Source organism: Lepisosteus oculatus, chromosome 7, assembly GCF_040954835.1.
Source record: "Lepisosteus oculatus isolate fLepOcu1 chromosome 7, fLepOcu1.hap2, whole genome shotgun sequence".
In the NCBI taxonomy this organism is placed as follows: Eukaryota; Metazoa; Chordata; class Actinopteri; order Semionotiformes; family Lepisosteidae; genus Lepisosteus; species Lepisosteus oculatus.
The window spans coordinates 27351075-27377300 of NC_090702.1; the positions used below are offsets into that span (position 1 = coordinate 27351075).

Sequence of the window (26226 nt, forward strand, 5' to 3'; positions counted from 1 at the left end):
GACTGTTCAGATATCTTTGAAAGAACCTGTAATCAGATGAGTTATTTGGTACTAAAACACAAAAACTGTCAAACAGAAAAAAGCATACCTGGTGGAGATGGGAAAAGGTTTCAGTCAAACCAGGGTTCAGCAAGGTTCTTCTTGTAAGTCATTTGGAGTAGTTAAAATATAAGATTGTAAATTTCAAAATAAGAATACTTCAGTAAAATATCATACGTATTTCTTTAAATAAAAAATGTCAGGAAAGGGAAATAAAAGCAGTGCAAAAAATACTTTCCTACAAAAAGGGGACAGGTGAATCATCCAAGTTAATGTTACCAATCTCAAAGTACAGAGGAAACCAAAGAAACATGCACTAGCATAATATGTGAAACCTGACCTTAGGTCCTTTCATTATGTCTAGGATGCTATTGAAACACGTGCTGCCATCCAACAAAATGTTCCTAGAATTATTTCATCGCCCATTAGCCTGAGGGTAGAGTGAAGAATTCAGTCTGCCACTACAGACACCCTTAATGTTTTAACAGTGGTGACCATTTTGCAGGCATACATGCAAGTCGAACTCCTCAAAGACCAGAATTGAACTTGGGCTATTAGGAAATTGCAACTGGAATTCCCTGGACAACAGCAAATAATTGGCAGGACTCCATCACAATTGGGGCAGCTTCAGTTGCCAAAGCTACTCTTGGCATGCTGCATAATCCTTTTAACGTGTCATGCTCCTGTGAGCTCGTACTGTTGTCAGTGAAAGTTGTATCACTTCTCCAGTCATAGATAACTCCTCTGTAGACACTCTATAGCTCTTGTAGTGTGTGAAATAGAGATTGGCAGTTTGATTCTTTCTAATGAATTGATTCACTGGATTCACTTCAGTTAAATGAATCGATTCAAAAGCTTTGTTCATTTCATGCATTTGATTCATCAGTTCAACTGAACGAAACAGCGCCATGTCTGAGCATCCAAGCAAGTGAACGAAATAGCATTAGCAAATCAAATTTGCATTAGCAAATCAATTCAGTCAGTCAACAACTCACAAATTAAAAGGAGTTTGATTCACTGAATCATATTCATATCAGAGAAATTATCATGGAAACAAGGCTTATTCATGTATTATGATTAAAGGAAAATAATAAATTACATCAAATTGATGACCTTGGTAGTTCTTCTTGAGGAGGGGCATCAGTGATGCACTTTGTTGGTTTTGCATTAGATGTAAGACTTTGCATTTATACTAAAAATTCAAATTTTGTCTTGTCTGACTACAAAAGCTTTACACATTTGCACAAACCCCATGCAGAATTTGAGCTGATTTGTTTCAGATCCATACAAGCCCCATTTGAGGAGTATCTGGGATATTCGTCAAATGAGAAACCATGACTGTTTAGTTTGGAGGTACTGTACAGCATGATTCAGACACTTTATGGATGTCTTTCTACTTCTTAATGGTTTAAGAGCTCAAAAAGATATCCATCTTTGAATTTTTTTATCTTCTTCTCTTGACTTCTGTCTTTATATAATATTATCCCTGAATTGTTTTTAAAGCTTTGTCTGCATGGTTGAAACTTTGACTGAAATTCACCACCTGGCTGAAGGACCTCACAGAGATCACACAGGCTTAATTGCTAATTCAAACTGTAATTACCTCTAGGTTTAAGACACAACATTGTAAAAACTGTGCAAGGGTTTGAAAGCTATTGCAAAGCACTGTATGTAGTTGTTACAATTTTGTTAGTAGTAGGTAGTGTACAGTGTGGAAACTGCATGAGTCATTTGCCTATAAACCCATCAGATCTGCAGTTATTTTTGTTTCTTTTTCTTTTAGCTTTTAACTGCTATTTATTTTAAAGTCCCATAAGTGACATTACAGATACGGTTTTCATATTTAGGTATTCAGCTGACTGATAACTGCAGACTGTTTTGTTTAATCATTTATAGAATGTTAAGATTGACAATATTTACATTGTTTTGAAATGACTAATTTTAATAAATGCAGTTGTATTGACAAAAACCTTGCAATGAATTTCTCTTTTAATTTAATTTTTCTTTTTTTTCATATAGTAGCTTTTTGGTTTTAGAGTTTTATTGATTTTAATTTAAATTTTGTTCAATATAAACATTAAGAACAACCAGACATTAAAGACATTTTGTTGCTTTGTTTAGCAAGTGTCAGAAAAACAGTGGCTGGAAGAACATCAAGTCAAAGATTTGATATGTGCAGTGTATATTATCTAAAAATCTCCATCACGTTACCTGTTGCTGTTTGCGCTAAAGCACTTTAAAGTGAGAAATAAGTGATCCTTAATTAAGTAATATATAATATTTTGTTGTGTTGATCCAAAAATGTGAAGAGTGTGGTTAAACAAGAGCTGTTTTTGATCATTCAAGTATGCATAATGAATTTGTTAATATCACGTCTGTCCAATTAAATGTGAGTACACCTACTGTAAAGAAGTTTTTAAATATAAAAAATGTTGGCAGTCAATTATATAGGAACACCCAACCAAATTAAGCACCCACATAACATATTTATACAAAAATCATTAAGTATTTCAAAACAAAAGATATAAGGATTCTCTTACATAATTGTTTCTCGTGGTAATCATTATAGCACTATTAAAATGCTCTCACACAACTTTAATCTTTGTATTTGTTCAGTCTTAAATATCTTCCATAACATTTTATATAATATTTAAGAACAGGTAGAGCTTAATTCCATGCTGAAAAGTATAACACAAGAAACAACACTTCAGTTGATGATACTTCTTTATCAAGAATAACATAATGTAAACTGTCCATAATTTGCTAATTGTATTATAGGACCCATGGGAAGTTTTTACATAAAGTTGAATGTAACCCAGTTAATGGGTATTATCACTATAATATTAGTGCAAATTTGGACACCATGTTATAGAAAATATATTGTTGCTCTCAATCTGTCTGGAGAAGAGCAAGCAGTTCCAGAACTGAACCTTTTAACTTTAAGTAAACAAGATTACAAAGGGAACCACCTGATACAAGTATTCAAAATCCTCAAAGGCACTGACAGAGTCAGCCTAGCAGACCTCTTCGGAATGAGCAGTGAAACATGAAGCACAAGTGGGTACAAGTGGGAACTTCATGAAAGTGAACTGTATTTAAAACTGAAAATGGGAAGACGTTTCTTTACCCAAGCAGCTGAATTCTTGGTTCAATTATCTAATTTATATCAAATGTACTACCTTTTGTGCTTATGTTTTTGAGTGGACTAAAAAAACAGCCTTTTCATGCAAAGATTACTATCCTGAGGTTATTATTTGCTGTTGGAGAACAGTTTTTAATCCACTGGAATATTTTTGTTACCTTGGTTTTTAATTTAATTTTCAGAAAGAATCTTTAAGAAAATAAAATGCAGGGGAAGGAAACTCAAACATGCTGTTGACAGCACCACCTGCTGTGTATTTAATGTATTGCAGGTTAAAAGGAAATAAAGGACTTATTTTTCTTTGTTTTCTGTCGAATAAAAGAAACACCTTTGAGAAATAATCATTTTAAAATGTTTAATACATTTTAGTATTTCGTGAGAGAAGATCTAATTTTGATTTTCAGTAGTTAATTTTAGTATAAATGTAATTAGCTTTTATAGTGACCTCAGTAAACATAGTAATAGTAATTTAGTAACATGAGATGCCTTGTAAAAGACAAATAATAATTGTGACACAATACTGGAAAACAGAATGCCTATACTGTGTGATGGATTATTTTATTTATTTTTAATAGCATGGAGATTAATAATAATCTATCTTGAATCTTTTGAATTACAGCGCCATCCTGTGGTATTTTGTGTTTTTAACATTAGGTTCTTCTAAATAGAAGTTTCAATGAGCCACTGAACACTTTTTTCATGACCATTTTAAACTTTTAAAATTTCACTACAAGAAAATAAACAGGAGTTAGTTGAACATTATACAAACATTATTATATGACATTATTAAAAAGTGTTATTTGTACACAAATGGAAAAAAGAGCAGGAAAGAAGACAGTATATGAAAATGAATGACTATCAACAAGAAACTGCTGTTTCTTTTTTCTTTTTCTTTACTTTTCAACATCGAATAAACCTTTACATGTTCCTTTGCATGCTGAGGCAGCTACCTACAAGACCTATTTTGGAGGGGAGTCCTCATTACCTGTAAAGCGCTTTGAGTGGAGTGTCCAGAAAATCGCTATATAAGTGTAAGCAATTATTATTAATAATTATTATTTTGAACATACAGTAGATTGAATACATGATTGTTACATTTAAGGAATTTGTCATCCTTCAAAAAATGAAACAAGTCTTGGTTTTTACTTTTTAATTATGTTTTTGAGAAATTACAAATAAACACCAAGAAAGACTATCATATAACACCACCTACTGTTCATTTAGTGCATTATAGTACAATAAGTAGTTTTTAAAGCAGTTTCTCATTTTTAAATTTGTTGTCAAACATAAAATGTTTTATATATATTTCAACAAAATTTTTTTATTTTTTTTATTTATAGACATCATTATGCAGTGAGAGAATCACTTGCTTATTTTTGGAATGCAGAGACTGAAATATCTTTCTGATAGGTGTCCATCTAAGTGTTCCTTTAAGAAAACTAAAGTCTGCTCTACTTCAAATCCTAAATACCTATTCTATATTACAAGAAACTCTGCTAATGGAAGACTGCTCGAGGCAGGTTTGTTGCAGTAATAAATCACATCACAGTTGTATTTTAATTATGCTGAAGTGATCCAGTGGAATAGCAGTTAACGCTGCTGTGCCAACAGCTTTGGGGTTCTGGGTGCTTCTGGACTGGGGAACCTTTTGTGGTGTTTGTGTGTTCTACCTGTGTTCACACGGGTTTTTGTCAAATGCTTTAGTTTCCATTGAGCAAAGGTTTTAAATTGTCTGATTAGGATCAGGGTCAGTAGTGTAGCAACCCTTACCAATAAACTGCAACTTCTTTCTGGCAACCTGGAATGTGATACTGTAGTTAATTCCTCGAGAGAGGCTTAAAAGCTAAAGATTCAAGTAAATTTAGAAATTTCTCATCTTTCAGAAACCTACTTTAATAATAGACACTGTCTGAAGAAAAGCAGAAGAAAACTTGCCTGAAGATACAAGTAAAAATCATACAGGACAAACAATAAAAAAGAGGCATCAGCTGGCATTTCAGAAGACACTGCCTGTGCAAAATGTATTTTTATTGTACGGAAGGGCAGCCTAAGAGAATATCCTTCTAAAAGAGATTACTGTCAGGTATGTTTTAGAGCTTGTAAAGATGATAAGTTGAGTAGCTGGGGTATTTTTTTATATACTTACTACGTGTATGTAGTACTTGTGTGTGTTGGATATAGGGAATAGTTTCTTAGCAGCATTTTATAAAGCATTTTATAAAGTAAAAATATTGTTCATTTTCTGTATATCAGAAAGTTTTTTTTCTCAATATCTGCTCCTATGTTTTGTTAAGACTATATACCTATACATTTTCAAATGCTTTCTTTCTTTTCTGCACTTTTTCCATTTATGTACATACACTGTATGACAATTTTGAGAAATGTTCTACATTTCCAGCGCACATTTTCTGGTAAAGTAATGAAAATTTAATGTTTATATTTATCATGAACACCTGGAAAGTTAATATTTAAAAGAGGTCTGAGATATATTTAAGCTGCACTGCCAACTATTTGTAGCTTATATGAATATTTCATTAGATTAGCATTGTGCACACTCTGCTGAGGACTTAGACCATGTTAATAGAAATGGCTGCCACCAGTATGTCCTTTTGTTGAATGAGGTCTTATTTCGTCATTTGATTTGATTAGATGCAGATACATAATTCATATTTATTAGACCACCAAAACTGCACATAACATGATGGAAATGGAGGTAAAAGACAGCACATTTTTGTTTTTACTTGCATATATTAATGGAACAGCCCTTGTTTTAATATTTCAACTGAACGTGATTCTCAGAACATGATCCTATCTATTCCTAGCATTAATATAAAGTTTCCTTACACTTTTTACGGTATAGTTGTCACTTAATAATTTCTATATAATACTTATAGAGGTTTTACCAGTCAGTGTGGACATCATCAATGACGAGCAGAATCTTGGGTTTTCTTACAACAGGAGCAGTGACCACTGGCTCGGTCTGGCCAGGTGTGTTCTGCTTGACAACACCAGAAAAAGAACTGAGGAAGCTGCTTCCTGTGGATGTGGCAGAAGCTGGTGTCTGCTGTTGCTTTCTCTCTGGAGCCGGAGAAGCAGGAGAGCTGGTAGGACTCTCAGGCCGCTGAAGGTCCATCATATAGCCATTGGGTAAATTGGCTACAAAGCTACTATCTGAAAGACGTCTTCTAAGGAAGTTCATGATTGATTGAGCTGTGGCTAGATTCCTCTCCTGAAAGAAAAAAATGTATAATACGTTACATTTTTCCGCTAACTATGATAAAAACAAAGTTTGACTGATACACAAAAAATACATAGCACACAAAAGAGCAGACAACTAAGAACCTGACAATTCTTAAATATTACATTTTAAATATTAAGTTATACTGCCTAGTTCAAGAGTGACCAATTGAAAGAAAGACCAAATCCATTACTCTGAAACAATCTACATAACCATTAGAGCAAATTCATTCACAAACATGCTCTGAGCAGTTACTCATATGAGCAGCTTGGTAACTTCATAATGTTAAGAATCTTAACTTAGCATTATGAAGGGATAAAGGGTCTTGTAAGAATTCTAAATATTTCTCAATGAACACAATTTAGTTTAATATTTGTTGGAATAAATGTCATACATTTAATAGACTATTTTTCCAAACAGTCCTTTTCTGAGAGTAAACTATTTAATATACATTTGAAAATATAAAATACTTGATTTATATTATGTACAATGAATCTTACATGATATAGATTTCCAACACAAAATGAAAAGTGAAATCCTAAATAGAGATGACCTGGAAAGTTTTTAGACAAAATGTAACAAGCTAAAACTGTTACATCAACCTTAACAGAAGTATTAACACCTTGAATCTAGATTAATCTGTTCACATCTCAGAAGAAAACCAGGGTTGAAACTGATCTGTACTTGGAAGGGAGACCTCAAGGAAAACCAGGTTGATGCACAAGTGGTGTTGGTTACCAGTAGGAGGCACTCTTCCATACAGACCACCCAGAATGATATTCCATCCAGACTATTTAAACTAATAGCACAGTGTGGTAACCAGGGACGCTGTTGGTGTCATCCTTCAGATGATAGTTTGAACTGATATCCTGATTACTTTGCCATTAAAGATCTCATGACACTGAGAGCATGTTAACCCCTGTCCTACTTACTCTATGCTTGCATAGCTTGGCCTAAATTCCCCCCCTTAATTCAATGGGTGAATTTTCACTTCTCCCAAATCATCTGCTGTTATGGTGGGGCTACTATGCACAGACAGTAATGCCCGCCACACATCACCCATGTGGTTGATACATTTAATTAATGAATGAAGTGGGTCATCACCTACTGTATTTGTAAAACACTGTGACCAAAAGCACTATATAATGCACGGAATTCTTAATTAAAAATTAAATTAAAAATAAATTAACTACTATGCTTTATAATTCATATAAAACCACTAAATTAACCACATCATACACTCTTTCAGTGAAATAATCTTAAAATTAAACAATAATACAGCATATACAGTACACTAATTTTCTTCAAACAGAACATATATAATGACAAGAACTATTACATTCAAATTATGCCATTGTTTTCCACAGATTATAAGACAAGAACTTTCTGAAGAGGAATCAGTTATTTATTGTACCCAGTAATGATCAATGCTAGGAAGGGAAAAGCTTTTTGTCAGTGTTCTTTCCTGCTGATTTGGCAAACGAGAATTAAGGGGGATCATTGTAATATATTATTTATTGAACATTATAATATAGTAATATAGTAAATTAATATTAATAATACATTTTTTATACTTTTTCTATCATTTTTGCTAGTTTTTGCTAGGCCCAGGTTCAACTCCTGGCCAGTACAAAACGTGTCCTTTAATTAATTGCACCTAAAGGGGAAATAAAGACTTTCTATCACACTAAAATAAATGTAATCAGTAAAACATATATATATATATTGTATTAACATGTTGTAATTAAATAAAAGCCGACAAGATCACAGAGTACTATAACGATGCGCTAGTGAGATCAATGGATCAGTCGGAATTTGTGCTCAGAGATTTTAATACTTGTGATCTGTCTGCTCACCTTCCTACTCTTCAGCAATGCATCACATGTCTGGCGCGCTCAACATGCATCTGGGATAATTGCTTTGGAAACATTACAAAACAAGACAGATTTAAAAAATAAAGTTGAGCAGAAGCTTTATATAGATAATGCAAAGCAGGCATGGGATGGGCTAATTATAATGATGAGGAAAGGACAAGGCAAAATGTACATATTGCAGACTGTCCTAGTTTTGTCAATGAACTTAATCAGTTTTATACACTGTTTGACCACAGGTTTGTCCACAGACTCCAAAAGCAATCAGTGAGGTAATCAGTGATAAAGTTCCCATATGCCCACCCATACAATTGACAGAACAGGAGGTAACTGCATATTTAGCACACATCAAAACAAACAAAGCACCGGGACATGATGGTTTAAGGAGTAAAGTGCTGAAAGTTGTTTTAGTCAACTGTGAAAGATCCCCCTTTTTGATAGCATGGCAAGGGGTCTCCACATGAACAGTAATTGTATGTTCCCCGGATAGCAGTGGTAATAACTTCTTTCAGTTGATACCGGTTGGCCGGTTCGCGCTCATTAATTGTCTTTTACCTAAACGGCGTCCCAACCCATAATATGACCAAGTCTGCTACCAATTTTATTCCGCTATAAGTCTTCTCCGATTTGTAGTGATTAATGAAAACATTCATCTCCGAATTATCTTTTTAAATACTCTAATTTTATACTCTTATTGATACAGAAGCAAAGTTCATTTACAAACAAATTCTACATAGGGTCAATGAAAGGGAACAAGAAGTACATTCTTTTTGTACGAGGCAAAGGACAGCATTCAGAGATTTCAACACTTTACAGACATTTTGCTAATGTATTTGGGCCATAATGTGATTTTCCAAAATCAATCCGTTTCTCTTTCTCCAAACTGTCTTCAATAAGACAGCCCGTAGTCCTTCAAGCGATGTGCTGCTTTTTTCATTACTGCCAAATGTGGGACTTTTTCCTTCTTGTACACCACTATGTTTCTGGTTTCCCGCAGAACTTCTCTCAGGCAGCAGACGACCTGCCAGGCTCTGCTTTCTTCTCTTTTTATTAGTTTTTCTAGTCCAAGGCCATAGAGCACTACCTGGAAGTCATTTATGCCATTGTCCACACCTCTTTTGCAGCGTCGCACTCCCACAGCACATGCCAGATAGTTTCCTCTTGTCCGCATCTGTCCACAGGACACTTTTCTGCTGTCCCCATGTTCCATGAGTACATCACCGCTCTTGCTGGCAGAACCTTGTGTGCCAGGACATGTTGCAATGTTTATTCAGCACGTCAGGGTGACCAACTCTTTTCCAGACCCGAGTGTAGTTCCCATCTGCCAGGCCATGAATTGGACACTCTTGATCCCTACTTTGTACCATGAGTTACAATTTCTTTGTATTTGACAAAGTGTCCAGTGCCTCATATTCTAGTTTCCGTTTCTTTTAAAAATTCCTTATAATAATGCATGGGTACGAAAGGTTAAAAGGAACAGGAGTTGTTTAGGGGATTTCCAAAATCTTTAGTGTCATCAGATAAAACCCACTTAAAATCCAAGACATAAAGGATGCTCTTCCCCTATTTCCAACGGCTAAGGACAGGTACATTGACGTGTACATCATCAAGTTTGCCGATGACACCACTATAATAGGACTGATCAGTGATGATGACGAGTCCACTTACAGGGATGAAGTTGTACAGCTGCTTAGGTGGTGTCATAGCAATAACCTGGACTTGAACATAAAGAAAACGAAAGAGCTAATAGTGGACTTTCGGAGACACAGGCCACACACTCACAGCCCACTCAGTATTGATGGAACGGAAGTGGAAACAGTCACCAGCTTTAGGTTTTTGGGAATTCACATCTCTAAAGATCTAACCTGGACTGTGAACACTGACTCTATCATGAAGAAGGCTCAGCAGCGCCTTTATTTCTTGAGGTGCCTCAAGCGATGGGGGATGCCAACACATGTGTTGGTGAACTTCTACCGCTGCACTATCGAGAGCGTCCTCACCAACGGGATCACCGTGTGGTATGGCAACACCTCTTCGCGAGAAAGAAAGGCACTGCAGAGAATGGTCAATATGGCCCAGAAGATCATCGGCTGCGGTCTCACCGAGATTAAACAGCTCTATGAGGACCGCTGCCGTGGTAGTATTCTGGCCATCACAGAGGACAGTTACCACCCAGGGCATGAGCTCTTCACCCCACTGCCCTCAGGCAAGAGATATAAGAGCATACGGACACTTACCACTAGATTCTTCAATAGCTTCTATCCACAAGCAGTGAGACTGGCGAACACATTTAGCCATCCCCCTCGGACCACACCTACACCATCACCATCTACCTCATTGTAATTTATTAATTGTACGTCTCCAGTCATTGTTTACACGTCTGTATTGTTTACATTCAAACTGTCTGCATGTTTACTTGCACATTGTCTATTGTTTGTTTGTACATTGTCTTGATGCACTGTTTGCACTTTGTTTTGTTTTTTACACTTGTTTTATAATCGAGAGACTTTCTGTAAGTAAGAATTCCATTGTACCAGTACCGGTTACATATGGCAATAAAGTTCAAGTTCAAGTTCAAGTTCAAGTACTGTATTTACACATTAAAAAAAAACCACAACTCAGGCATCCCTTTACCACCCATCCCCCTCTTCTTTGACACAACCTCTCTTTTCACTCTCTCCCATTTGGACCCCCAAAAGAATTGATAAATGACCCTTTTTAAAACCAGTAAAACAGATCTGGATGGTGTAAATATAAAACCAAAAAACAGCAGAAAGAGTAAAGTTACAGTCTTTACAACTAGGGCTTTGCCTTCCATAGTCAAATTTTGTGAGTTCCATTGACTGACCGTCCTTTGGACCTTCTCTGATAGCCCTCCCAATTATTACTTCTCTTTCCATTGTTCTCAAACCTTACTCCCCAAAATTGTATTTCCTTTCTGCAAACCATGACCCCCACATCTTCCTCTTTAAACCCATTACCAAAATGCATTAACTCACATTAGTTTAATTTAGGCCCTGATGCTTTGCATAACAGATTTGTTATTTCCAGCGCTTTTTTAATCTCCTCATAGTCTGTACATAAAACGTTTACATCGTCCATGTTTTTACTTCTAGCCCTCCACTCCCAGTGATTATTATGCCTTTAATCCTATTATCCAATCTTAATGCTTGTGCTAGTGGTTCAATACAACAAACAAAAAGGACTGGAGATAACTGAAAGCCGTACGGAACTTTACATTTCACTTTTACAATTTCACATCACCTGCACAGTTTGGGCTGCGTAGAATATGAAACCTCTATTCTCACCCAAAACAATCAGTGAAGGGATGTGTACCCAGTTCTGTCCTCATGTAGCAAAACGGGGATTTTCAGATGCCGTCATCATCCAGGACTTTTATAGGATCCCCTTTGACCAACCAAAACTTAGACAACCAAGTCATGATGTCTACCTTCATCACAATCCCATTAAACATCTGGATAACCACAACTCTGTTAGATAGATCTGTCACTTTCTGCCATTCAAATTTTCTAATTAAACTCTCATTCTTTTTCGCTTATACTTTAACCCAGAATTCTTCCAATAACCTTGCAAACTTAATGTCAAACCCAAGTCTTTTAGGTAACGTAATCAAACAATTCACGTCCGAACCCTAACTCATTCTGCAAGACCTTCCTTGAGAAGTCTAGCCGAGAGATATCACCACCTTCCCACTGGACTGTCATCACCTTCAAGACCCAGTGCTAACCACCATGGCCGTTACACAAACTACCAACAAAAGCTCAATTAAAACTCAACTGTGCACCGAACTAAAAAAAAAACTATCATTCCCTTGGTTTTTTAAACTTTTTGGGAAAACATACTTGCCTATCCTCTCTCTCTCTAATCCTGTTCTTCTTAACCGTGAGGGTCTGTGAAAAGACAACCTCTAACTGCCCCAGGAACTGTTTTTATAGTGAGCTAGAGTCTCCAGGTCCAGCCAATTCATATTCTTTAACAACATCTTTGTGATTTGAATGTGAATGTTATATGCTCCCAGGATTGTGAAAATGGCAGAAACAAATACACAACAGCAACCCCAGCTCAGTGATTTATATCATAATAAAGTTCCCATAATAGCAAGGAACATCACAGCTGATTCCACACACCAACTCCATTCTCAATTCATAATACTCCCATCAGGAAGATGGTACAGGGTACCAAATTCAAATAAAAGCATTTATAAGATGTCTTTTGTACCTTCTTTTTTTTCCCTCTAAGATCAGGATACTAACTTGGCTAGCTCTCCACTTTAGAGGTTTATCAACATTAACACACTTTTTATACTGACAACCTGTATGTTTTATTTATTACAAATGACTATGAATGAGATGATGATGATAATAATAATAATAATAATAATTGCTTATACTTATATAGCGCTTTTCTGGACACTCCACTCAAAGTTCTTTACAGGTAATGGGGACTCCCCTCCACCACCACCACCACCACCTGGATGATGTGACGACAGCCATAGTGCACCAGAATGCTATCCACATATCAGCTATTAGGAAGGAGGAGAGTCAATTCAGAGATGGGGATTATTAGGAGGCCATGATTGGTAAGGGCCAATGGGAAATTTGGGCAGGACGCCGGGGTTACGCCCCTACTCTTTTCAAGAAATGCCTTGGAATTTTTAATGACCACAAAGAGTCAGGACCTCAGTTTTACATCTTACCCGAAAGATGGCACCTGTTTACAGTATAGTGTCCCTGTCACTATACTGGGGCATTAGGACCAACATGGACTGCAGGGTGAGTGCCCCCTGCTAGCCCCTACTAACACCTCTTCCACCAGCAACCAGGTACTGACCAGGCTTACACCTGCTTAGCTTTAGTGGGTTGTCAGTTGTGAGCTGCAGAGTGATATGGCTACTGGCTATTGTGTCAAATTAAATTAAATTCTGGTAAATTATTTTCAGTTATTCAAATCAAGTAAATTTTTTATTTAAATGGTGATTCAATTTATTTATAATTTAGTTATTATTCCATGTATTATGAATATGAATTTAATGTTCATTATTCTGTGATATACACAATTATTAAAATGGTCAAGATTATATAGATACACATTACTTATTAAATGCATTTTATTATTAGAGTCTTTATTATCCCCAAGGGGAAATTTGTTAAAGAAAGTTGTACATTGGCCAGAAATCAAACCCAGGCCTCCTGCACTGCAGGCTAGAATTCTACCCCTGCACTGCCAATGTGTCACTCTGATTGGACAACTGAATGTGTAGGAGAGTGGGGGACATTCAGTAATGTCCATGACTGAGATAAGATAAGATTACTTTATTGGCCATATACGATTTCTTGTATTAGGAATTTGTCTTTTCGCATACCCCAATTTGCTCTCCATGAGACACACAGACAGGGAGGGAGACATTGTAATGTATTTGTTCTGTTTTAAATTATTAGTTTATATACTGATGGAAAAAAGAAACGCAACATTTTCTGGAATGAGAATACTATAGTTGTATGAGAAGCTATTGAATGAGACAAAAATTTGTCAATTTCTTTTAAGCCCTCTGACAAGCAATACAGATTGTGCAGTGAGGTATTGCAACTTGCCAATCACACGGAAGCTCGTTAGGTGCACTTTTACCCAACAAGGTCTGGGTGGAACAATGCCTGATCAGATCATCTGTAAAAAGGCCCTAATTCAAAGCTTAGGTCACTGCAAGACAAAGGACACACTTAGTCAGTTTTCTGTGCATTCCATAATGCCTCCAATGTACCCAAAAGCAAGGGAGAGGGCCATTGTCATGCTGCAGACAGACATGTCATGTGCCAGCGATGCCAGACACTATGTAGCAAGCTGCCCCACTGTGTCCCAATTGCAGAGAAGGTTTCAGCAGACTGGGAAGACAGATGACCAAAGATCTAGTCGCCCTCGAGTGAGCAGGACCGACATATCAGACTGGTCCATCTGACAGATAGTTTCAGATCTGCCACTCGCACTGCTCCTGAAACTGCCGGCAGACACAATGCCCACATCAGTGAGGCTCCATGCTGCTGGTCTTAGAGGAAGGCGACCTTTCAGAGGCCCTCTGCACACACCTCCTAGACGTCGTACCCGACTGGCTTGGGCCAGACAGAGGCTGCGATGGACTCGTCAACAGTGGCATCAGGTCTGCTTCATAGATGAATCACTCTTCAGCCTGTTCCACACAGATGGGATGGCCAGAGTGTGGAGGAGGAGGTGTTGTGTTTCTTTTTTCCATCAGTATAATGTTAGAATGAAGACTCTGGACATTAGTAAGCAAATGAGTTCATTCCCCACTACATACTGTTTGACCTGTACTTGTGTCCTTTATGACCCAATTATAATATTAGGAAAACAGAATCTGTAATATCTCATATTTATCTTTTGTAAAATAAACCATTAAAATTACAGATACAATGTGTGTGGACTGGATATCCCCTTATTGATGCTCCCCTGTTTTTGTTTTCTTTCAAACCACTGATGTTTAATTGTGTTTTGGGTTTACAATTTTTTTTAAATAATTTTGCTACAAATGGAGGATTACAAAAATTGTGTATATCAGGAAATGGCCAACCGTTTTAGTCAATAAGTAAAACAAGTATTCATAGCCCCCAGAATATACCCAAGCGGTCGGTATAAAAAAAATTAGAATTCTTTATTCTCTGGCACAGCTTTGGTAAAAAGAGTAATAATCGAGGAACATTAGGTTAAACAAATGTTTATTAACAAGGGCAATACAAACACTACACTACACAAAACAAAACATGCAACACACAAGTTTCTATATTTACTGTATGTAAAACAAGGCATATCAGAGGCCTAACATCCTAATCACCCAGAAAACTCCAGACTGCTACTAAGTATTGAACTATTAAATAATGCAGACAGGGGACAAAATAAGAAATAGGTTGCCTTCTTAATAAATGCAATACTACCTGCAGTTAAATCTCTCTCTTTGCAAACACAGATACCACAAAATAAATGGGAGCCTATCTCCCTATTCTGAAAACACACCTACAGTACAAGCAGGAAAGATGTCTCTAACTGAGATATCTTTTACCCAGGAAACCCAAGTTTCCTAAAATAGAGAATAGCAATCTTTCTGTAGCACAGTTCAAATACTTAGCTCCTGTAAGGTTTTGTTTGGATGATCATGAAGTAGGGGATCTCCCCTTCTGACTCCTCTATTGTGGTTTACTCCTTTCTCTCCTCTCATACTACTCATTGACAATCATTAACCTACAATGTAATTAACTAGGTACACCAAGGTAAGCTTTTCAACAGTTTTTGATCAAGGGATCCCCCACATCTCAGCAAATATTCCCTTTGCTTTGAAGCTGGAAGTGTTTACTCTGCCAGGTGTCCTACACTTTATTTACACTAGACACTTCCTAGTCATCTAAAGCTGTAATAATATATATTACCTAATTTCAATTTTAGAAACTGTATATTTTTATTTATGCACCTTTATGCACAGGCTAGAAAACAGTGTAACAGCATTGTACATAGTGTTCATAGTGTGAGAATTACTGCTCAGTGGGTATTTATGTGAAATCCCTGCATATAACATTACAGTATAAATCAGAATACCAGCCAGTACATTCAAAATAGGTTACAATGATGCATCTTGTGTTAGTTCTGGATTCAAATGTATGTGATTAAAGCAAAAACCTTTATATAGTGCAGACTTGTATCAGCTATAATGCAACTTACAGTAAGCAACCAAGTCATTCTTCACTACTCAAAACCTATTTAAATTTGGCTTATTTTTTACATGTACTGTACATTTGCTTTAAGAAATATGATATGTTTTTAGAGCCACAATGTACAATATATTTTTAATGATCAAAAGCTAAAAAGTTTTCTAATTACTATTTATATGAAATGAATAATAATTTTGAATATAATTCAAAAATGATAATTCTATTAGTGTTATTCAGTATCGTGACATACAGTATCTTATTTGGAGCTGTGGTAGTAGAGTGGCAACCTCATGTTTCAACAATGTAAAGTATTTAGGATAAGATATAATTTTATGTATTGTCCTTTGGAAGAGGAGAAAATTTTGACTTTGGCATCAGCACACAAAACAACAAGAAATAAAAGTCAGCATAAAATAAATGTACGTACATTAGTCATTAGCACATTAGCAACAGTACTTATACAAACATCTCACTCTTATTACTGTATATTACACTGCCATTATAAATTATCCCTTAGCTCCACACAGGAAACAGTCATTTAACTTTTTAATATACCAACAGCACAAGGAACATAGGATTTCCTGTACATGTTCATCTTGTCCACAGGCATAGTAAACCACCTCCCTGAAAGAAGCAGTTGGAAATGGGAAGGAAGAGGGTGGGAGGCATCATCAACAATAATCTGAGCATTCTTGGGAACTGCAATATAATACAGCTGTTTAAGCTGTTTCTGCAGTTGATCAATTATTTCACTAGTATTATTAATCATTCTGGCCAATTTCCCTCTACTCTTAATACTCAGGTTACCATACCATTCAATATAGTAAGGACACTTTCTAAAACATTCTATAAACCCTGTCTAAAATGTTTTGGCTCACTCCAAAAACCTTTAAGCTTCCTAAACAAAAATATATGATAATACAGGTGTTGTGGCCGCCACTGTGGGCACGAACAAGCATGTCCATTACTATGGGGTGTCAGGACATGTGGCACATATACTCAGGGACCTCTGGGTCCTTGGCTCATGGACTCTAAGGCCAAGAAACTAACTCACACATGCCACTATACTACTATGATCCCTTTTGGGATCATAACTGAAATCCCTCGCTGAGCCCCTTGCTTGCCTTCCTGAACTTAACAACATTGTCACTCCTTCGTAAGGAGCCTCCCTGCTTGTAGCCACCACACATGGAGTCCCCTGCTCCCAGATGACACACACTTGGAGGCTTCTAATCCCTTGCTCTCATCCTGGAGCCTCCTGCTCCCTCGCTGTCACACACCCCGCAAGTGCCTTGTTCTTACGCGAAGACATGAACACTCTCACATAAGCCAGTCTGCAGCCCTCACTCTCGTGTTGAGACTTGAGACAACACCCAGTCTCCTTAGCATATCATTCAGTTTTGAGACTCACACTTCCATAGTAAATCTACACGACCTCTCTAATATCTCACTCTTGTGTCTGAGGCTGTGCACATGCAGCTGGTGGTTTCACTTTCTCCTGTCCCCAGACACCACTGCCATTTCACATATGCAGCTGCCAGTGCTAGAGAAGCCACCACTGGGCTTCTCTAACATACTGTACAGCATCGGAGGCATCATCACTCTGTCTCCACTTCGTACTCCCCACCGGACATTAGCAGCCAGACAGACCCTACTCTCTCCCCCATTATCCCGTATTGCCAGGGGGAGGGTCCCTCTGCTTCACCTCATATTCTGGCATAAACATTAACACGTCAACCTCATAAGGCTCGTTAGCACTCACTCTTCTCAGCTGTGTTGCCTTGGCAACACATCACTTTCTCAACAAGGGCTCCATCCCTAAAAGACGCTGCACTCGGGGTGATATTACAGTATTCTCTACAAAGTTTAATTTTCATCTATTACTGTTCCTAGGTATTTGAAAAACAGAACAATCTCCGCAGGCTGATTAATAAAATCATTGACATTATTGACATAAAATCATTGAAAATCTGACATTACTATCACAAGTAGCCAGTTCTTTGGTTTTACCAAAACTAATATGAAACAAAGTTGCCTGACAGCACCTTTCCAGTTTGCTTATCTGTTCAAGGCAATTCTCCACCTCTTCTCTGTCATCTCCAGTAAACAATCCTACTTGGGCAATATCATCTGTGTACTTTAATAGATTTTCATTTCATTCATATAGATGGAAAATAGTAAAGGTAACAAAATACAACCCTGGGGAACACCAGTATTTACAACATTTTAATTTGAAAGTGTATTAATTTCTAAGAACCCGCAGGGGGTGATCTGCTAGAAAAATGTTAATCCATTTTAAAAACCTCCCATTAACATCCAAACCCAACAGCCACACCAATAGTATATAGGTCTAGAGTTTATTAAATGCTGAACTAAAATCAATAAATAAAATATGTGGATATGCCTAGCTACTAAATTCACTTAAGCCAAAACTGTATCTTTACATGTTCTTTATAATCAAATTGCAAGGGGTCCAGATGATCTGCAGTTGAGAGAGTAAGATGTTTTACAATTAGCCCTCTCCGAGCACTTAGCTGATAGGGGGGTGAGTGCCACCGGTTTGAAGTCACTGAGTGCTTTGGCTTTTGGATTTTACGTCACAGGCGTAACGTAGTTGAAACTTTTCACATATTTGATGCAATACAAGAATCAAGTAGTGCCTGAAACAACTGAGTTAGGACTCCCCTAAGTCAATTAGCCAATCTTCAGCCCCTTCCCCACAAACCATCTGAGCCACGTGCCTCGTGTGGCTTAATCTAGGAGAGACACTTAACAACTTCTGTCTCAAACCAGCTGTGTCGATGAACTGGGAATCCCCTCAATTATCTCATTACATTTCTCTCTAAAATCAATAGTGTCAAACCTTCAACAAAAATAATGTAAGATCATTCACAAAGGATAAGCTGACAGCACAATTCCCATTCTGTGTTTTTCAACCTCTGCTCATCATTACATTAAACTCTTTCCACGCTCGATTAGGATTGCCTACACAGAACCTATTCTCAGCTTTGTCTTTAAAAGTACTACTGTACTTAAAATTCTTTTTAGCCTTCCTCATTTTTTACTTAAAATCCTTGCCTTTCTCCTTAACTACAGTGGTCTACCCCTTTTAAAAAGTGACTTTTTTGGCATTCAAACACATTTTTAAATCCTCTGCCAAGGTTTGATATTGGCAGATATTTTTACAAGTAATGACAGTTATTTCACAGAACTCTATGTAAGCCATGCACGAGTCAAAACACACCTGCCAGTCTGTGGTAGCAAAACACCTCCATAAGCTTATCATTACTCTCCTCTGTCCATATCTGTGCAGATTTAAGAACAGGCTTCACAAGCTACCTGTATGTAGGGAGGAGATGAATAATATTATGCTCTGATTTCTAATTCGGTAGTCTGCACACAGCATTGTATGCATCTTCAATATTTCCATTACACTGATCCAAAATACGTGACGTGTAGGGCAGGTCACTATTGCTGCAGGGTAAGAAGATACACTGAAAGGGTAAGAGCATGAAAATCTCCAAGCACAAAAAACAGCTGGTCAGCTGATTGTGAAAGTGCATCACAAAACGGTAGTAATCTATTCAGCAGCCTCCTTGATGTTGAGTCCAGGCACATAAACTAAAATATTAGTTATTGTTCTAAACTTGCAAAGTAAATAAAATAGAGTGAATGATAGTAAGTATCTTGCAGTGCTTAGTATAGACCTGCTCCAACACAAATACATAGCCCAAATATCATGGCCACAGATGCACAGGCCCCTACTGATTTCTGCAATGCTGTTTTGTCTTCATCTGCTCTGATATCAGTATGTCCATTACATTGCTGTTGTCCTGACAGAGGTTTAGATTAATCATTAGATGTCCATGATTCATAAGATAAAGATTAATTCCTAAGAATAAGATTACTTTGCCTGAAGCCTTCAACATACTTGACTCTTGCCGTTATTTCATTCAAATTCTATTTAAGAGACCTGAAATTTGACAAAATAATTACCAGGAGTGGATATCCATTTCCTTGCCTTCACAGTCTATTCCTAACACTCCTCCCCACACTTCTTGGATTTATTCCTCCATTTGCAATTTAAAAAAAAACATTAGCAAGGGAAAACAATTATATGTAATGAAATTGTTGCTAGTATAGAATGCATACATTTACATAAACATTTACAGTACTACTGTACTGATTTGTCTGACAACCACACGCAGCCTCGATGCTTTTAAGGAATCACTGCACCATCAGGCATTTTCACAGAGTAGTGGTCCTGCATCAAATTATTTGAAAAAATAAAAACTTCATGACATGGTGCTGTCTGTGATACTGTAGCACCTACTGTGGTATAACAACTGACACCTCACACATTCTTGATGGCCACATCTATATATCTTTGGACTGTGGGACCCCAGATCTGGAACTGAACACAGGGCTTCAGTGCAACGAGGCAGCAATGGTAACCACTATACCACGGACCTGCCCTATATGTATACATGTTTTTAGAAATAATCTTTGGTTAGCAGTAACAGTTTGCTGTAAACTTTTCAAAACCTGTTAAATTGTAAGATAACATGTTTTATCAATAGCTCTGAACTGACCATTTCAAAACATCCCAAATATCTACAATAAGCCTACTGCAACACCTTTTGCTAGATTTGTTCCCTTTTTTATAGTCCTATTCTGACAGAATGTGTATTTTAGAATCCTAGCTCTAGCCTCCAACAAAATGAAACAGTAGTAATTAATCAGGAGCCAAAATTACACTTGTTTGTCTTCCATTCCAGCCCTTTACTCTGCAACTGCCATCCTGTCTTGAGTAACTGATAAATCCTCCTACTCACTGGTGGTTTGCTCATCAGCTCCTATATAATTAACACATACACTGCCAATTTCCCAGGCCAGCTGCACTTCTCCTCTTGCTGCACTATCAACATGTTCACTTTCCATGTCAAAATAACACCTGCAGAAATGTCTGTGTCCAACATCAGCTGATTGGTGACTAGCCAAGTTAAAATTATTCCAGAAAAAGTCACTAAAATTAGCTGTAGAAATCTTTAGGATCAATTTTACTCCCTTCCCAGTTTAATTATTATTTTACTCTATTTAAAAAATAGTATCTTATATTTATTAAGTCTTGAAATAGTAAATCTAATTTAGAACATTGGAATATTAGAATATTCTGACTCTCCCAGGCTTATAATATCCATATGCAATATACAACAGACTAAATCACTTATTGTATGTTGCATTTTGCTAAATAATAATGGCAAACATGTTACAAAGAATTTTTTTGGAAAGATCACTCCCCAACAACATAATTTCCATATTTTTAACCATACTAACATTTTAGTAATGGTTACATAACAATTTAGTTGGAATTAAAGCCAAAAGAATCAAGTACCTCTTCTTTACCAGGACAGGACAGGACCTACATTCCCATCTTGAAGCATTATTAAACTTTTGTTTCTGAAAATATACTTTATTATATAATCACTCTTCATTCTTAGCATATTTATTTTATTTTAGACGTTTTGGTGGCAAAAAAAAGTTATCAAGCAATGCGATTTGTGCACATTGCTGCTGCTTAAATGTTTTGAATGCAAAGTTTGCTTTAATGTATTATTTATTTCAAATAATCATCCCTCTCACATTTTATTGTAATGCTCTTCATCTCCCTCCATTATCACTAAAAGTATTTACTTTTCTACTTTATGTTTGTGCTCTTATTTAGCCTGTAATTAGATTATCCAATTTATACTTCATTTACTGACATAAATACTAATCACACTGCAAACGTTTTGCTTGTTTTCTCCAAGGTTAATCATTAAATTATATAAAATACATAATATATTTAAAATCAAAAGTTTTGGAGGAGGTCAAATAATCTCACAATTTCTACTCTACTACACAGAAATACTGTACTGCTCAGCGTGGATTTGGGGACCTAAGTCAGGTTTAGGATGAGAAACTCTTTGGGGCCTGGGTAGCGCTGTAATTGTATCCCAAAACTGAGTCGGTCGGACCTAGATTTGAACTAAGCATTATTGAATCTCATTCACTTGTAAGAGCTTTGATCAATGGTCTTGATTGTTTCCCACTCATACTTTTTGGTTTGGGGAACTTGTCAAAATCCGATGCCCAGAGAGGCTCAGATATACTGTACAGTATCACACCTTTCTTTGACTTCTCTCCTTCCTTTGTTTAGTAGCAATTTTCTTTTTTGGAAGGGGTCTGCCTTAAATTTGTGTTCACTTATTCAGTCATTCCAACATAGACCAGTTATGTTCCTTATATGCAATATTTCAAGCGCAATTTCACTTTTAGACTTATAGATACTTTATTGATCCCGTGAGGGAAATTGCAGAAATTATGCAATTATGAGTGCTTTATTACTACCTTCACTTTTCTGAGTCAGTCTGATCACCAACATGGTAAGTTCAATTTGAAGCGCTTTTTGCCGTCAGAGAAGTTGCCCAGGGGACACTACGAGGAAGAAGCTCTTCTTGACCCATGTTATGGTTACCAGTAATGAATTGTACTCCGCAAGAAGAAAATAACCTAAGGGTTATTCAAGAACCTACAGGTCCGTGTATCCTGCAAATCAATGTGGAAGGCCTAACTAGAGCCAAATGCATGGTCATAAACCACCTGGCTCAAGAGAACAACGCTCAAGTGATCCTTCTTCAAGAGACTCACACCAAAGACGACAGCAATATCAAGATATATGGCTACCACCTCATAGGTGCCATTCATCATGCGTACCATGGAGTGGCTACCCTAGTAAAACTTGATAGAAATGCAAAGCATGTAGCCCAATCACCGGACGAAGATACAACACAGTGGATTGCTATTGAAATAGAAGGCTTTACTATTGTCAACATCTACAAACCACCTAGTACCCAGTTCTCCAATCTTCCAAGCTACCCACATCCTGTCATCTATGCTGGTGACTTCAATTGTCAACACACCAACTGGGGCTATCAAAAGAACACACCGGAAGGCAAGGCCCTAGCTGACTGGGCATCCATTCAAGGTTTAACTCTGCTGTTCGATAATAAACAAGCCAACACGTTCTTCTCTGCCAGGTGGCAAAGTGGAACAAACCCGGACTTGGTGTTTTTCAGCCCAACAAACAACCACATGCCCTCACCACAACGCTCAGTGCTGAGCATATTCCCGAACTCGCAGCACAGACCGGTAGTCACATTCCATCCTGCACTTGTGACACCAACTCCAAGTCGTCCATCCGCTCGCTGAAACTTCCGAAAAGCAAACTGAACTGAATTCACCAAGCAAACAAGCTCCTTTCCGCTTAAACTTCCAGATCCAAACTCAACTGACATTAATGACTCATACTCAAGGTTCTGCAATATGATTATCTCCACATCTAACAATCATATCCCAAGAGGTTTCCGAAAGACCTACATTCCCGGCTGGGACGAAGAATGTACGAACTTAGCCTCTGAACTTGAGTCAGCAACCACTACAGAAAGAGCGCAATCCATCGGCTCGACTCTAATAGAATACCTAGACAACATAAGGAAACAAGAGTGGAACAACATGGTCCACTCTTGGTTCCGATGGTCTCTGAAATAGACATGAAGCACTCCAGTATAAGAGCCTGGCAAACCATCAACCGACTGACTGGCCAAAGCCATAAACCACAAATCCAAACCACGTCAAAGCCAAAGACGTCGCAAAGGTGCTTGTTAACAGTGGCAAACCAACCCACACAGACAAGCAGTTTGCCAGGAAAGTTAAACAAGAGATTCATGACAGCTGGCGAGCCAGCTCAGCAGATGATAACAGTCACAGCGGCTTCACCTATCCTGAACTGATTACAGCAATTTCCACCCTCAAGGCAGGGAAAGCTCCAGGACCTGACCACCTGCATTCTGAACAGCTTATCCACCTCTTTGTACCTGCCCTAGAATGGCTACTAGCATTTTTCAACAACTGCCTATTACTAAACAAAATGCTTAAGATCTGGAGAACCTAGATCTTAGTAATCGCTATTCTTAAACCAAACAAACCACTTGAGGACCCAAAAAGCTACTGGCCAATCAGCCTCCTCTGCACCACCTTGCTGATAAACATCATAAACAACAGAATAAGCTCTATTGTAGACCCACAGCTCTCAAATGAACAAGCAGGTTTCAGGCCAAACAGATCAACAACCAACCAGGTCTGCTGTCTGGTCGATGATATCGAACAATGCTTCCAAGAAAAAAAGAAAGCGGGTGCTGTTCTTGTGGACTTAACAGCAGCTTATGACATGGTCTGGCATAAAGGACTCATACTCAAACTGCTTCGTATCATCCCAAACAAGAAAATGGTCCTCTATTTGAGATCCAAGAACTAATCTCAAATAGATCATTTACCTTAACACTGGGCAACAACACCTCCGGGTTAATTTTTACCTAAAGAATGGTGTCCCGCAAGGCTCGGTGCTGGCGCCAATGCTGTTTAACATCTACACAGCTGACCTGCCATGTACAACTGCTAAAAAGTACATATACGCAGACGACATCGCTATTATGCATTGCTCCACAGACATCAAAGCAATAGAAACTACACTATCGACTGACCTGAACAAGCTGAACTGCTACTTCAAAGACTGGAGGTTAAAACTTAGCATCACCAAGACAGTGAGCAGCATTTTACACCTCACCAATCGCCTTGCTAACATAACAATCAATGTCAAGTGCGAAGACAACAGCAGCCACACGAAGAAGGTAGACACAGCCGTGAACAACAGTATGCGTATTATCACCGGGTGCATTAAACCTACGCCCACTGAACTGCTACCGATTCTCAGCGGCATCTCTCCATCAAATATTCACAGAGAAGCAAGTTGCATCAACCTTGCACTGAAAGCCTCGGATGACCCCAACCACCTGCTGCATGATGCCTTCTGCAACCAGAACACCACAATCTTCCAACTAGAAAACCAGCACTCACCTTCTAACACAATGAGGCGCCTCATGAAAGAAGCAAACAACGACAATCGCACCAACTGGGCTAACAAAAAGTGTCAAGATGCGTGGAATAATAACAACCACAGACTGAAACAGTTTATCGACAAAGTATCTAAGAAACCCACTGGAAATGACCTACCCAGACAAGCCTGGGTCAAGCTGAACCAACTAAGAACCGGACATGGCCGTTTCTGGGCCACCCTATACAACTGGGGTCTCACTGATGACCCAATTTGCGAATGCAGCGACAGCAAGGAGCAGACTGATGACCACATTCTATACTACTGCCCTCGCTTCAGGTGCCCTGGCAACTTCACTGATTTAGATGATGCCAGCCGCAACTGGCTGAGGCACCTTACTGTGACAATATAACTATATAACGTCTGCATGGTAAGCTCATACAAATAATAATAATAATAATAATAATAATAATAATAATAATCACCAACAAGCATTACAATGTGGTACCAATCTACCAGTTCCTGCACCACTTTCTGTGTCAGGATACCAAGCCGATCTCAACATTCACGCTTCTCCTGAGCCAGTGCAATATCATCTTCGACCATTTATGCAATTGTATTCTTTTCTTAAACCGTCAAACCTCCAAGGCTTGAATATATACTCAGAATTCAGGCATCACAGACTCCACCATTGAAGAATTTTGCATCACCGTTATGGGCTTACTTTACTATTTCTAAGTGGTCCTGTCAGCCTTGACTTCATGAGCAGGCTGCTGCTGCAAATCCTAATCTCACCATATCCACTCTCCTATGCATTCATACTTTCCCTGCTGAGCACCCCCTTTTCACTTCTTTCTCACTCCCTCCCCCTCTCACACGTTCTGAAGAGAAGGTGAGGCCTGTCAGCCTTGCCCTTGTTGACAGACTGTTCTTCCCTCAGAGAACTTACCACAAATAAAATAATTACATTTTAAAATGTTTCATCTCCATCATGAATTGAGATTTGGCCTTTGTCAAACTACTGAAATAATAAAGTTAGAGTGAATAGTTAGAGAAAACTTTGTGTTAGCAGACGTATTCACACCACGTATAAATATCAACTGAAATATTTGATACCTTATACAGCCATCTTTTGGACCAGTATTTACAACAGAAATATTTGTGTTTTGGTCCTTGTTTCGCTGTTGACCGTAAAGTATGTCATTGTCATGAAAAAACTTTTCAGTTTATTATCAAGTGGCTTCTTAAGAGTTTTAAATCAAGATCCAAGAGAT

The 26226-nt window shown here is 37.7% G+C and overlaps 1 protein-coding gene across 2 annotated transcripts in view; it reads right to left on the minus strand.

Moving 5' to 3' along the window:
* The window catches only part of syn3 (synapsin III), a 165744-nt gene that overhangs the window by 130028 nt on the left and 9490 nt on the right, over positions 1-26226 (minus strand). For both annotated transcript variants that reach the window (XM_015352966.2, XM_015352967.2), the window contains exon 2: positions 6085-6410. In XM_015352966.2, the coding sequence (XP_015208452.1) occupies positions 6085-6380 (296 nt within the window). In that variant the 5' untranslated portion in view covers positions 6381-6410. The remainder of the gene's footprint in view (positions 1-6084; positions 6411-26226) is intronic.